Source organism: Carassius gibelio, chromosome B4 (assembly GCF_023724105.1).
Source record: "Carassius gibelio isolate Cgi1373 ecotype wild population from Czech Republic chromosome B4, carGib1.2-hapl.c, whole genome shotgun sequence".
NCBI lineage: Eukaryota > Metazoa > Chordata > Actinopteri > Cypriniformes > Cyprinidae > Carassius > Carassius gibelio.
This window is the reverse complement of record NC_068399.1, coordinates 28,082,113-28,097,346: the sequence shown is the minus strand read 5'-3', so window position 1 is coordinate 28,097,346 and position 15,234 is coordinate 28,082,113. Positions and strand designations below refer to the sequence as shown.

At 40.1% G+C, this 15,234-nt stretch overlaps 2 protein-coding genes across 2 annotated transcripts in view; both read right to left on the bottom strand.

Annotated features, from left to right (window-relative positions):
- Positions 1 to 2,957: 2,957 nt before the first annotated feature.
- On the bottom strand, positions 2,958 to 7,383 carry LOC127956247 (delta(14)-sterol reductase TM7SF2-like). Its single transcript, XM_052554073.1, has 11 exons — positions 7,345 to 7,383; positions 7,204 to 7,236; positions 7,021 to 7,129; positions 5,355 to 5,597; positions 4,829 to 5,026; positions 4,655 to 4,758; positions 4,467 to 4,583; positions 4,002 to 4,170; positions 3,646 to 3,726; positions 3,368 to 3,490; positions 2,958 to 3,276 (listed from the first exon to the last, which is right to left on the bottom strand). Exons 2-11 carry the CDS (start codon positions 7,228 to 7,230, stop codon positions 3,116 to 3,118), a joined length of 1,332 nt encoding a protein of 443 aa, XP_052410033.1. The 5' UTR covers positions 7,231 to 7,236; positions 7,345 to 7,383; the 3' UTR covers positions 2,958 to 3,115.
- Positions 7,384 to 7,709: 326 nt separating this feature from the next.
- LOC127956233 (WD repeat-containing protein 20) overlaps positions 7,710 to 15,234 on the bottom strand; it is a 7,544-nt gene continuing 19 nt past the window's right edge. Inside the window, exons 1-4 of the mRNA XM_052554047.1 lie at positions 14,687 to 15,234; positions 13,463 to 13,645; positions 10,987 to 12,330; positions 7,710 to 10,379 (exon numbers count right to left, since the gene is read on the bottom strand). The exon at positions 14,687 to 15,234 is cut by the window's right edge and continues 19 nt beyond it. Coding sequence (XP_052410007.1) covers positions 10,320 to 10,379; positions 10,987 to 12,330; positions 13,463 to 13,645; positions 14,687 to 15,234 — 2,135 coding nt within the window. The 3' untranslated portion in view covers positions 7,710 to 10,319. The remainder of the gene's footprint in view (positions 10,380 to 10,986; positions 12,331 to 13,462; positions 13,646 to 14,686) is intronic.

The following is a 15,234-nucleotide window of genomic DNA, read 5'->3' as shown; positions in this document are numbered from 1 at the left end:
GAGCGCGTGCCGCGCGGGGACTCACCTGTCCGGTGCTTCGGGAGGTTCTTCCGCTGCGGCGGGTGTTCGCTGCTTGAAGACAGTTTGAGGTGAAATGGCTGATAATTCAGGGTTGCCAGGGATTCAAAACAAAACCCGCCCAACTGCTATTCAAAACTAGACCAATGGGGTTTCCCCCGCAATCCACTGGCTAAACATCCCGTTATTTCGGTCGCTTCAAACCGCGGACATGAAAAACAACCCGCTGCAACATTGTTACAGAAGCCCTTTTCCGCGGGAAAACAACAGACTTGGCAACAAGTCCGCAGTTTTCACCTGGTAATGGGACATGTTAACACTGTTGACAGGGGCGGATCTAAAAAATATTGATGGGGTGCCAACATATGGCAGACGTATATATACTGAATTTAGTCACAGTTATCACAGTTTGATGATAAATATATGTGCACACTACAAAAGGACACAGCTATCATTTACAAACTTAATCTCATGCAATCAATGTCTTGCATTTGAAACAGTTATAACAAACATTACAAACATATAAGGAATAAGTGACCATACCCCATAAGCACCACACACTCACTAATGCATACAGTATGCATCAACATGTCATTAAGAGCATTATAAAAGATTCAGTGTTATCAATATGTCAATTTATTATAAGAAACACAAGATTTTAACAGCCATTTCCAGCTGGGGAGACTCAACTGATTTTCTACAGTTTAGTGTTAATCATCATCTAACTCAACCAGTCAAGAGCTACATTTAGCCTTAGATGTTATATGAATATGGTCCTGAAGCATAGCTTTTATTAGCTGACAATGATAATAAATAAATAAACATTATAGGCACAAATAGTTTTATCAAATGAAATGGTGAAATCCTCTCATAGCGCGCTGACGTACACGTGTGTAGCATACATCATGCATCAATATAGTGAAGAGCTGAAAACACCACGTGTGTGTGTGTGTGTGTGTGTGTGTGTGTGTGTGTGTAGTAGAGCACACATTCCCAGAGACGTGTATAACAACACCTTAAGGATTCCCATAAGCAGGATTTATTGTTGTGCCCCCCTTCCTCAAATATGATGATGGAAAAAACCCTAATAGGGGTGAAGAATAACTTTAATCAAATAAAAAACTAAATGAATAAATTGTATTATTTACAAATCACAATTGTAGCTCTCCACATTTACCTGTGGCTATAACTTTATTATGACTCTAATTTATTTTATAGTCTCAAGCATTCAGAAATCATGCAAAAGGAAACTAAGCAGTTTTACTATGATAAAACCATGGTTTATTTTTGTAAGGGTTGTGATATGCACGTTTTTTGTTGAAGAAATTATAAAGCCTGTGTCATCTATAGCAAAAAGGTGTCCAAAAATGAAAGATGAAGTGAATATTTGAATGAAATGTTTGGTCAGTATCCTAAACAAGGATTTGATTGTCCTGTAAGTGTAACAGCAGCAATCACATGGCATTTGTAATAACATGTACATAATTTTTTTATTTTGTATTATGTATTTTAACAGTGTTATTATTAACCAATCATTATTGCCTCATTATTTTTTTATATAATGCATTTTAAACCATTTTAAAGGCTATTGATGGCTTAAGTCTCTTTTTATATCAACAACAACAACAAAAATATTACAGTATATTAATACTTTGTAAATTATTGGAGTTTGGGGATCGCAAATCATTTGAATCAGTTCGGGAGTTCAAAGCGGATTCGCGAATCATTTGAGTCAGTTTGGGGATTGCGAATCATTTTAATCAGTTCGGGAGTTCGTAGCGGGATCGCGAATCATTTGAGTCAGTTATGGGGATCGCGAATCATTTGAGTCAGTTTGGGAGTTCGGAGCGGGTTCGCGCATCATTTGAATCAATTCGAGAGTTAAGAGCGGCTTCGCGGATCATTTGAATCAATTCGAGAGTTCGGAGCGTGTTCGCGAATCATTTGAGTCAGTTCGGGAGTTCAAAGCGGGATCGCGAATCATTTGAGTCAGTTTGGGAGTTCGGAGCGGGTTTGCGAATCACAAAAGTTTCATGCTCCTAAATTTTCAAATTGGCCATAAACTTTAATTCGTTGCTGCCAACTGGAGTGGCAGCAGGGGTGGAAAAATTGATTTAGTTTTGTGTTGCAGGTGGGCGTTTTTTTGTTGTAAAAACCTGGCAACAAAAAACACTATTCTCGTGTCTTTATTGTCATTGTACTACTATAACAGCCAGTCAGAACTCAAATACTTAGTATGGACATGCATACACTTTAGATTACGGTTTAAATAAATGTAAATAATGTTTACTTTGGCGATAGATTTCCATCTATCAGGATATTTACATGCTACTGATTGTGAAACATGTATAATGTTATATTGTATTTTTTGTATTTACTTTTTATACTAAGCTCTATCACTTTTTTTATTTAGGCTATTTTTATTGAGAACATCTTATAAACACAGAAAGTGGCAGTTTAAACGAAGAAGAAAAATTGGTATAGTCAAAATAAATCACTTATATATTTGAACTGTTTTTAAAGCTTTTTTAATAACTTAACTGGAAATAGTCTCAAACAAAAGTGGGTCCTGCCGTTAAAATCATTGCAATTTGTACATTTTGTTAATTAAAAAAAAAAAAGTTTTTCTGTGATTTTCTTTTCCCCAATGACCATCAGATCAAAACATTTTCCAAATGTAGATTTGAAAACACAAAATAACTAAGTATCTTTTTTTTTTTTTTGCAGAACAGCTTTATGATTGATTTAATTACTATATACTAACATTTAAGTTATAAATAATTAAATACAATGCAATTATTGTGTACATTAATGTTTTAGCATATACACACATATACATCATTATTTTTGACTCCACTATAAATATAAATTAATCCACTATCAGGCTGCTATTTTTTTCTTTTTTCCCCAAACACTATTTTTGGAAATTAAATAGGAAATTACACAGAAAAAAAGTTTATTTCATTTTTCAATATCTCTGAATACACCTTAATACATGATTTCTACAAACAAAACTAAATGTCATGGGTTAGTGCATGATCACAGGATGCACACCGCTGGGAATAATAAATCTGCTCTGATGAGGTTCATGGGATGTTCAGTAGACGTAAGGCAGCAGTTTGTATGGCACTCGTCGACAGTACTCTCTCCAGGCGTCACTGTGCTTCTTCAGACATGATTCTTCGATCTCATTGGCTCGTTGCCTCAGTAAATGAAAGCACTGCAGCGCTGGCAAGTACGGCAGAACACTGCTGAAGCCTGCGTGAGACACAAACCAGGTAAATCACTCGTGCACTGCTGGCACAAAGCCTTCAAACGCATCTGAAGCAGCTCTGCTCTTTAACCGTACCGCACGGCAGACACCAGGCCAACATCATCAGGATGTCTCCAGAGTAATTGGGGTGCCGGACCCATCCGAACCATCCGGACACCAGCAGACTGCTTCCGGCCGGGCTGAGGATCGTCTTCAGACCTTTGAGAGAGACTGACATCATCATCAGCGACCTGACTTCACATCTCCTTCAAGATGATGCAAAGCTCAATGCTTTCCTGACATGCATTCATGAACTGTGTTTACAGCGGAAGAACTGAAGGAAAGCAGAATGAGGATGTGAAGAGGTCACATACGAGCGTAGGCTGGATCCTTGGGATTTCTGCGGAAACCATCTTTCTGCTCGTTGGACAGGTAATAAATCAGGAAGCCTGTACCTGTTCATAAACTGCACTGAGAATTACAACAATCACAAAGACATTGAGTCTTGCTTTGTGAAAAACTGATCAAAATCAAGCGAGTTTGTGCTTCAAAGAGTACAAATACAGACAACTATTCCTGTTTTACCTGACTTTTCTGATGCCATTGACACACATTTTTCTTGTTTTAAGCATAAACTTGCTTCATTTAATTGGAAATCGAGATAAAGTTGATAGAAAGAAAGAGAGAAAGAACATTACATCTTGCAGTATATCATAGTATGTGAGCTTACCGAAGAGCAGGCAGATGGGGACGGCAGACAGGAAGTGGATGTGATTGGGCCTCTGAAGCAGGAAGTAAACGGGAAGACTGGAGAAGAAAGGGATCCAGATGAACTCGCCCAGAATCATGATGAACCCAATCGGCTCGTCCGTGAACTCTTTGGTCGTCAGAACAGAGCCCTGGCCAGAAATACAAGAAATACAATTCATTGTTCGGTTTCATACTACATGAAATACAAACAACTGTTTACATCAACATATTTTCATGTACGTTTTGAGATACTGCATAAGAAAATGCATGGATGCAAATGGCAAGACGTGCAAAAATGTGCATTATGTTCAACTAAGCAAATCATTTAATATTCACCAAATAAATCTCTGGATGCGCAACAAAACATGTGATTAGATCTGGACTATGCATCTCATCACACACCATCTCAAAAGTCTTTTCAAGATTAAAAACCAGTTCGGCTGACCTCATCGATGAGGAAGTCCAGTATGTAAATGAGCTGAAAGATGATGACGAGCAGCAGAGAGAGAGACGAGTTCTTCGTCTCTATAGCGGTCAGGAGATAATTCACATCCATCATGCCCTGCAGGACCAACACAGACTTCAGTGACCGCTCATCTGACAAGCGCAGAATCCTGATCTGCTCAGACTCACCCAGCCGATAAACCCAACCCTGACCATCACGAAGTGCTTGACGTCGATGATGCCCAGACGAGGGTCCATGCTCTGACCCAGAACAAACTTCAGCAGGCGCTTTGCTGTACAACACAAGCACACACATGACCTCTGACCTCAGGCGTGACAGATAAGATGAGGTGCGGATCGTACCCGTGTTGTTGTAGGTCACGTGTGCGGAGGAGGGTGTTCTGATTGGACACAGGAACAGCATGAGGCTGAAGACCAGAGAGACGGCCATAGCTGCGCTCACCAGAGAGAAGATCCTGTCCATCACAGCGCCAGGCCGCAGAACACCAGAGAACCACAGAACCAGCATCAGAACCACAGTCAGGAGAAACGCATGCAGACCTGCAACAGACGCCCCAACCCTGTCACCATCAGTTGATCACCAATCATTCCTTAAAGTTTATTCTAATAAAAATTGTTGTCTCATGACATTGTAAATTTGACATATCTATAAAAGATTATTTGAATGCACTTATGATAAAAATGGTAAAAGTCGTCCTATATACATCTTACAAAATAAGTACTTTCAAAACTTTTCTTGATTTAAATCGTTGTTTTTCCCACCACGGGATTAATTTCAAATAATTTGTTATTTTGAGAATCTTCCCATTCACCTTGTCATATTAATTTGATGAAACGCTTGAGGTCTGAATATGGAGTTTTCTCTTACCGTTGAGTTTGTATTTCAAACGCTTTCCATCGCAGCCCATCTTGCCTTCTGTCACCTGTCCCACAGGTAGATAATAGAGTGCCACCTGCAGGACAGTGAAGAACATCACCACACACACAGACGTCCAGTCCCAGATCGGGATTCCAGCAGAACCGAGCAGAACCCACGACTCGGAGGAGGGCCGGCAGCCATCCAGCATCATTATGAGAGAGATGCCCAACAGAACACACACCAGGGACAGGTCTGACACACACACACACACACACACACACAAAATCAACAGCCTGAACCACTGTACACATTATCATACTGAGGCTTATTTTAAAACAATTGACATTGCAATAAAACTATTAAAACAAGAGTATAGGCAAATAGGGAAAATATTAACTTATAAGATAACAGCATATTTCCTGACTTGATTAATCAGAATGTATAAAGATATAATTTTAAAATTAAAAGTTTTCTGAAATGGTTAAATTTGCAAATGAGGCACTGTCTACTTAAATATGCACTAATCTGAAAACATTTCCAGAGCAGAAATGCGTCAGGTCAGTTTCAAAATTTTTGTTTGATTTTGTTGACATATTAGAGTCAAAGGTTTTTACTGTGGGGATTTAGGATTTCTCTTTTTATCACTGCATAAATCAGAAAATACTGTAAACAGCCAGGAAAAAAAAATATATACAAGCGTTTTTAGGAATAAAATGTTGTATTAATGATTGTGAACAATATATATATACAAACACTTCAGTAAAAACCTTCAGAATATAGATATGAATATAACCCTAAGTTTGGGTGTATGTATGTGCTGCTGAAGTGGAGAAACAAACTTACTGCCTTTAAAAATATGCATTTTCAGCATGTTTTTAAGGAATAAAATGCTATATAAATGAGTGTGAATGATATATGAACAAACCCTTCAGTAAAAACCTTCAGAATATAGATATAAATATAACCCTAAGTTTTGGTGTGTGTAAGTGCTGCAGAAGTGTAGAAAAAACCCCCCATACATTTAGAAATATGCATTTTCGGCATGTTTTTAGGAAAAAAATGCTATATAAATGAGTGTGAATGATATATAAACAAACCCTTCAGTAAAGACCTTCAGAATATAGATATGAATATAACCCTAAGTTTTGGTGTGTGTAAATGCTGCTGAAGTGGAGAAACAAACTTACTGCCTTTAAAAATATGCATTTTCAGCATGTTTTTAGGAATAAAATGCTATATAAATGAGTGTGAATGATATATGAACAAACCCTCCAGTAAAGACCTTCAGAATATAGATATGAATATAACCCTAAGTTTTGGTGTAAGTGCTGCAGAAGTGTAGAAAAAAAACCATACATTTAGAAATATGCATTTTCAGCTGTGAATGATATATGAACAAACCCTTCAGTAAAACCCTCAGAATATAGAGAGGAATAAAACTCTTAAGTTTTGGTTTGTGTAAGTGCTGCTGAAGTCTAAATATATGTACTGTAATAGAAATCTACAGACGCAAATAGATAAAGTGTAACCAACTAAACGATTTTGCCTGCAGTGCCTTGCCTTAAAGACATTTTTTCGACTTAATTTCGGAATCAGATTGGTTGGTGCCATCCTCCGCTAAAAGATCTAGTGATATCATGTATCCTGATTTTAATAGTTAAACTAGAGTACTTACGGATGTTGTTCCATCTGCTCTGGACTTGTACAACACATTTGTCATCAACATCAGCTCCATCCTCAAGCTTTCCGTTAACTGTGTCCTGTAGGGATCTGTTCCTGTGCATCTGTAGGACAGTCAGAAGGGTGTAACTTAAGGGTGAAACTAGAATAAACATTGAATTTAATTTCTCAAACTCACCTGAAATTCTTGTTTGTCAGTGGTCATGATAATCTGTGAAAGAACCAACTTATTTAAAACCACTGCACCAACTCTAAAACACAATCAAATGACTTTTGTCTTGCCTAAAATGTGCTCAAATGTGATTTTTAATAGTCTTACCAGAGGCAGATAGACCAGCTTTATAAATACAACTCCATATGGCTACATTCACCAAAGACAAAGGTTTTTATACTTCAGCAGTTACTACATACTACTGACAGGTTGCGATATCTTCTGCATATTGAATGAACCATGCAATAGCTGAAAACGTTTAACAGACAACTCGAGTTGCACTTACTTCCCTCAGTGTTCTCTCATTCACTGCAGAGGATGCAATGCTGCATTTCTCCAAATCTGATGAAGAAACAAACTCATCCTGATCTCAGATTAACTGAAGGTGAGCACATTTTCATTTTTGGGTGTACTTTTCCTTTAAATGTGTTAACTGATGATATACGTGATAACAAATAACAAAGAGATGCATGAGTATTTGATGTTTTAATAACAGATTCCCATATACAAACTGGATATTGTGATATTGTTGGCCACGTCACCAGACTCAGGCATATAACCGTGTGCTAAATGAAATCACATGCAGTGGAAGATAATCGATTTTAAAGAAAAACAGTGTGGAAGAATGGAAGCTACACCGAAATCATCCATTTTCATACGTCGATGAAGCGGGACGCTCTTGGATGCCTCCATCTGTTAGGATTCACACGCTACAGTAAGACAAAAGATCCATCAGAACTGAATGCATTTGCAAAAAAAAGTGCAAGTAGCAAAAAATTAACCTAATGGATGGCATTAAAAAAGCACACAATAAAACGTTCCAACATCCACTAATTGGTCCATTTTCTCCAGTTAACAGTAAAGACAATCACAATGCTACAGCCGTACAAAACATAAATCCCAAAATATCTGAGATTAAAATGAACAATAAACACTTACAAAAAGACATAAACAATGAGAACTAAGTGTCAAGCATACATACCGTCAGAGCTAAAACACTGTTTTAACACACATAGTGTCCTGTAATTGGGTGGGAATGATGGCATAGGAGTTCATTAGCTTGGCCTTTGTCTAAAATACAAGCAAAGTTCTGCCTCTAGGAGAAGAAACATCCATGCCGGGATCACTAAAGCAGCCAAACCACATTTAAACCAGTAAAATCACCTAAAAGACCAGGTTATGTTGTGTGGTTCCTCACAGACATCTAGAAAGACTCAGTGTCCTCAAATATGGCTACCAATTTATTCAACCAATTTAATGCTATCAGTTGGTTTGAGAATTTAGATGCTTTAAATAAGAGCTTGTGAGAAAATAATCCATCCTTAAGGTGTGAGTTCACTGTCAGGAACACTGAAGAATCTCAAAACATTGCAGAACTTGCTTGAGAAACTGGTTTTGGTGACAATTTGAACAGTAATGACTGACAGTGTATGTGATATCCATTGATTTTGTTTTCTTGCTTCGCTTAATGGCAAGAACTGATTCACATACGTCGGTAGAAATTATATGACACTGTCCTTTTGAGAAGTCTGCACAACAAAACCCTAAAAACGCAATTCACATTGGCTCTCAGTAATCCGGACTCCTGAAAATGGTCCCTCCAGTGAGCTAAAATCAACCTGTAAATGTGCAAAATTTAGCAAGAGGCATAGCAGGTGTAAGGAACAGCACCTACTCCGTGCTACCATGGTAAAATGTGCTGCTTAAATGACAGAGAAGTTTCTCCCTTTCATTACATTCGACTTGTATGGAAGCTCATTTCTGTCAGGGAATAATAATAAAAAAAAGGTTACTGCAACTTTTTTTCTCAGAATTGACTTTTTGGGGATCTCGCAGTTTCAATTTTTTTGTTCTGGAATTCTTAGTTTATATCTTGCAATTGTAACTTTTTTCTTCTTCTTCAAAATTCTGAATTGATATCTTGTGACTTTGACTTTTTTGAGTTTATATCACAATTTTAACTTTTTTCTTTTTCTGAATTCTTAGGTTATGTCTCACAAATTTTACCTTTTTTGAGAATTCTTATCTTAAATCTCGTAATTTAAACTTTTGTTATTTTCAGAATTCTTAGTTTATATCTCTTAACGTTTATTTTTTTTTTGGAATTCTGAGTTTATGTCTCACAATTCTGACTTTTTTCCTTAAAATTACATAATTACTCTACACCTTGCACCTTTTTGTTTCCGCCACAGATAAAATTAAATTTTTCTAAGAATTGTGAGAAAATAGTTAGAATTGGGAGTTTCTTAATTGGGAGATTTTTCATTTAAATTTGCAATAACCATTTTTATTTTTATTAATTGTGTACCCAAAAACGGGCTTCCACAGTCTTGCGTTCAACAAGGCAAAATTCAAGAGATCTGCTTTCAGGTTGGACTAGCTCTAAACAGTCACGTGAGAATGCCAACAATGCGGTGACGTTGTTTGTTTAGCAAAAACTTAGTAAATATAGAAAATCTCACTTTTAAGGTTCATATACCCGGCCTACCATTTGACACCATTTCTAGATGCCACTAACCTGACCTCTCTATTAGCATCTGTAATCTATGAAGCAGATACCTCGAGTCTAGCGGTCGAACAAATGCACGTAACTCTCAGTTCAGGCCCGATGCCAAAGCAAAGGATGCACTTTCTCAGCCAGATCGCCACATGTAAAGCACTAGCACACTAGAACAAGAACTCGTCAATCCACATTCAATGCATCTGTCACTATGTACAATATAGGATCTTCATATATTAATTAGTTGAGTTCATAATTTCAATACATGTCCTCTGCCGTTATAGAATAGTCTGAATATATACAATAGAAGACTCAATGATCAAATAAATAAATAGGAAATAAAAGGGCCGTGGCGTTTGCAGTGTATGAAGCCAGCAGGGTTTCTGCAAAGTCCGTCTGCAGGAGAGAGCCGTGGTGCGTCGCAGCAGTGCATCATGGTCCCGGGGTGTGTTTATGTTCATGTGCAACTTAAGCTCAAGTGTGTGGTTTGGTGGGGATACAGTGGACGGGTGAATCGTAACGCTGTGATGGACCGGCTCTGGATGCAGACACAGGAATTGGGAATGTGGGAATGAGGCTTCGGCTATACCACGGTCCCGCTCGGAGAGTTTCCGTTCTGTGCTGACAGCGGCTGAGACGGGAGCTAGTGGAAACACAGACCGGAAAAAACATGAGTTAAACTGAGAGCAGTGATGAAGTGACTTTTGGAGATATATATCAAATCAATTACATTTTTATTTTTATTAAACGTTATTATTTTTGTCTTTAAACAAAAACTTAAAAAAATATATGTAATTGAAGATTTTTACTAGAAAACACCTTTATTCTTTCTAAAATTTCTCCATTGTTTTTAAAAGTATTATTTCAGTGGCTATTAAGAATCACTATTAAATTAAACCTGTTAACTTTTGTCTTTTTGTCCAATTTTCTACTTTTTTTCGCTTCATATCAAAGTTTTTAATGTTTAGATTTTTTTCTGCACATTGAAGAAAATGAAGAAAATACTATTTTAGTCTTTATATTTCAAAATTTCACATTTAATTCAATGTGTTGCTGTTTTTTTGTAAACACTTGCTAAATTTACTAGCAATTTCTGAGTGAAAATTATTTTAAAGTAAATCCCTACATTTAAAGTATAGCTTGTTGGTTTGGTCCATGATTTATAACTCTTATAAACAAAGTCTTTTTAAATGGGAAAAACACTTGTATAACCGTGACCACTGAGACGTTCTGTTTTCACATGGACTCACTGTTTTCCCGGGTCTGGCCCAAGTGCAGATGAGTCCTTCCTGACACGCCGTGATGATGCAGTCGTTCATGAAGACCAGCACGGTGAGCCGCTCGTGGGCGATCTTCTTGCACACCAGTGGCTCCAGCAGCGGCACCTCGTTCATCCGCGGACACAGAGTGGTTCCCAGCACTTTAGCGCCATCTAGCCGGGAGCTGCGCGGCGCCACGTTAATCTTATCGTTGCTTTTGCTGATGTTCCCGAGGCTGTGATAGCGCTTGTGCTCCTTTTCTCCTCCCACCCCGGATTTATCTGATTTGCGTTCTTGTAGCGACAGCGTAGCGAAGCGGCCGATGCTAAACGGTGTGCTTCCTCCACCTGTGCCAGCGCTCACGCCTGTTCCGCTGCTCTCCGTCGCCCCCTGGCTCTTGGAGGTGTTTGCGACGGCGGGATGTGGAAGGGAGTTGGAGCGCGACAGCGAGCGAGGTAAAGGCAGTGGCAGCGTTGACGTCTGATGAGGGTTTGAGGGATGATGGTGACCTTCGACTCCGCTGCTTCCGCTCAACGCCGTGCTGCTAGGAATCGTAGGGCCGAATGTGTTCGTAATTGCGCGGGAGAGCGGAAGCCGCGGATACAGAACGTCGTCTGTCAGATCCCACAAACAGAACTGTGTGTCCTGGCCGACGGATCCGAAGCGGTACGTCACAGACGAAGCGCCTCCTTTGGAGCTGTGTCGCGAGAGACGCGAGAGCGTGCTGCTAGTTCGCACGCGGCCGAAGTGCAGCGCCCCCTGCTGGAGATCCTCCTCGCTCCCGCTGAGCTCCATCCGCTCGTCGTCCTCCAGGTGCGTCGTGAACGGGTCGAACGCTACGACGTTGACCCAGGACTTGTGCCCGTGTCCGCGCGCCACCACACGACTCTCGGCGAACGACCAGACGGTCACTAAATCGTCTTCTCCTCCCGTTGCGAGATACTTCCCATCAGGGCTCCAGGAGACACAGAGAAGCCCGCCGAAGTAGCTCTTCATCACGCCCTGCAGCTCCATCGAGTCGAAGTGGAAGACGCGCAGGCAGCCGTCCTGACTGACGCAGGCCACGTGAACGCCATCGGGCGAGAAGGCAAATTCGTTCAGCCCTCCCTCGCCGACCGCCCAGCGGAGCAACGGGTTACGGGGCGTCTTGGTCTTGCAGGAGTAGACGGAGAAGCCCTCGCCCTGCCGGAGCAGACAGTACTGCGGCGCGGTGGTGCCACACGGGTGCTCCACGTTATAGAGGTAGAGGTGACCGCTCGCATGAGACGCCAGGAAGAGGTTCTCCGACTTGGGCAGCCATTTGAGACACGTCACCTTTGATTTGTCTATCAGCCTCTGGAGAGAGATGATGTTACACGCCATCAGCATCAGAACCGATCAAAACTGACATTTACAATGTTACAAACATTTCTGTTTCAAATAAATGCTACTCTTTTGAACTTTCTACTCATCTGTGAATCCTGAAAAATCAGTTTCCACAGAAATATTGAGAGCCACGACTGTTTTCAACATTGATAATATTCAGAAATGTTTTGAAATGATTTCTGAAGATCATGTGACACTGAAGACTGGAGGAATGATGCTGAAAATACAGCGGAGCATCACAGAAATAAATTACACTTTAACACAGATTCACACAGAAAACAGCCGTTTTATATTGTAATAATATTTCACTATTTTTAATGTATTTTTGATCAAATAAATGCAGCCTTGGTGAGCTTTCATTGAAAAATATTAAAAATCTCACAAACCCCAAACTTTGTTAAAACACAGCACTTCAAAATCAAAATAAATGTCACGTTACACATATCTCACCTTCATTATGTCTTGTGTAAAATCATAATCGTTCATTCTGTGGGTAAAATATTATTATTGGTCTGAAATATGAGCCAAATGGAGTGACTGTTAATAAAGAGATTTTTTTCAGCTAAACATGAAGAACTAATAAGAGCCACATCATTTCCTGAAGTTACCTGTTCAGTTCAAACACAGTTCAACTTTACGTTATATTGCTATAAAACAAGGACACATAACAGAGATCCTGAGTCACAGCTCTTTGTTTGAAGGGGTCCTGCGTTCCATTAGATTGACAAATTCAACTGCCACGAGGAAATTACCAAATGTGTGCGGCTGTTTGTGGAAGCATCTAAAGTGGGTTCCTGTTTTCATATTACTGGTTTAGAAACATGAGGAGCTTCTTAAATATCGCACACAGATCTGACAAACCTCCAGCCACGGGTTGAGATTCAGAACAGGATTGTGCTGCTTCTGTCCACAAAATACTTACAATGTTGAATTGTTCAGTTTATTCTTTATGAAAAACATGTTGATCATGAACACTAGGATGTGGTGTATGGTGTGTTCAGGACAGTAAACAGCAGTCTCCGGTGATCATCTGATACAGCGATGCTTTGATCAGGTGTGAATGAGCATGACAGATGATGAGGAGACACACTCATCTGCTCACCTCCTCGTTAAAGAGCTTGCTGGTCTCCTTCTTGATGGGGTCGAGGTACTGCACCTGTCCAGCGGAGAAGCCCACGATCAGAGCCACGCTGTCAGCTGTGGCCGAATACTGGTTAAAGTCATGACAGGTGGGCTGAGTTCCCTTATAGATGCGCTTGTCTATGGGCTTACTGAGATCCACTGCCTGCACACACACACACACACACACACGCACACACACACACACACACACACAAACATGCACGCACACACACACAAACATGCACGCACACACACACACACACATGCACGCACACACACACAAACAAAAAAACATGCACACACACAAACAAACAAACATGAGCACACACACACACAAAAACAAAAATGCACACAAACACAAACAAACAAACATGCGCACACAGACACACACGCAAATAAAAATGCACACACACACTCACACACACAAACATGCATACATGCAAACATGTACAGACACACACACAGACAGATACACGCACGCACACAGACACACATAGATTCACACACAAACAGAGAGAAACAGCAGTGTTATATCTGTCATTAAGATTTTATTAATTTTTTTAATTAGTCTTCATTTTTTATTTTTCATTTTCATTTCAATTTACTTCTAAAATTTACATAACATTTTTACTACTTACATCTTAGTCATTTTGTTGCTTTTGTTGTATTTTTTATTTTATTTTTAAACCATTTTATTAGTATTTGGTCTTTTTAATGTTTATAGTTTTAGATTATTTTAGCATGTGATTGCACATTCATAAAAAGCTGAACTGTGGTTTGCACGCTTTAAACAAAGAATCTCTTCCATGATCTACAGGATGTACATCAGTTTTACATTAGACTTTATAACTCTGGTAGCGACAATATTTATGCAACAATCATGGAATGTTTTTACCTGAAACATTTGAGTCGGGTGTTCATCTCAGGTTTTTTAAATGTTGCTACTTGGTTCAAAGAACATTTAAAAGTAACGTTCGCATAATGTGTTACAAAACGATTAAATGCAACATTGTAATGATTAATTGTATAACATATGAATGTATTTAAAAATCAATCTGTAGGTTTGGACGTTGAAAGAACAATGTTTTCATCTGCTAAATGTTCCGAGGTCGTGTTTGTTGAATGTAAACACAGCGGATCTCGCGGTTACACTGAAGCGGATCTGTCATTCACACCCGTCCATCAGATCCAGAGACGCTCGTACCTTCTTGATGTTGGTGTAGGTGTAGAAGTACAGTTCTCTGCCGATGTTGAAACACACTCGCTCCGAGTCCTCGCTGGGGTCCTCGGGCTTCAGCTTCACCATCGACACCCGCACAGGCGGCAGGAAGCCCGGAGAGGAGTTAGCGGCGGCCCCGGGCCCCTGCCCCTGCACCAGCCCCACACCGGCGCCGCCACCCGCTCCCGCGCCCGGCCCCACCGTGACACCCGCCGAGGGGCCCCGCGGAAGCCCGGCCCGCTGCTGAGAGTCCGAGAGGGTGAGCAGCTTGTAGAATCCCTCGCGGGTCCGGAACTGTGATTTAATCTCATTGATATCCTTCAGAGCGCCTCCATCTGCGGCCATCTTCAGTCCACGCGCACGCGCCGCACAGGAAGCGCGCGCCTCTGACCTGGAAATAATGAGAAAAATACAAGCGAAATGGGAGTAGCGCTGAGGATGAGGATGAGGATGAGGATGAAGATGAGGTTGAGGATGAGGATGAGGATGAAGATCAAGATGCTCCAGACACAGACACTGTGATCTCATCATCA

Coding starts and splice junctions, on each gene's coding strand:
- LOC127956247 (XM_052554073.1), bottom strand. CDS start 7,230: ATGACCACTGACAAACAAGAATTTCAG. Junction 7,130..7,203: donor CTGACAAACAAGAATTTCAG/GTGAGTTTGAGA, acceptor ACTGTCCTACAG/ATGCACAGGAACAGATCCCT. Junction 5,027..5,354: donor TTTGAAATACAAACTCAACG/GTAAGAGAAAAC, acceptor CGTCTGTTGCAG/GTCTGCATGCGTTTCTCCTG.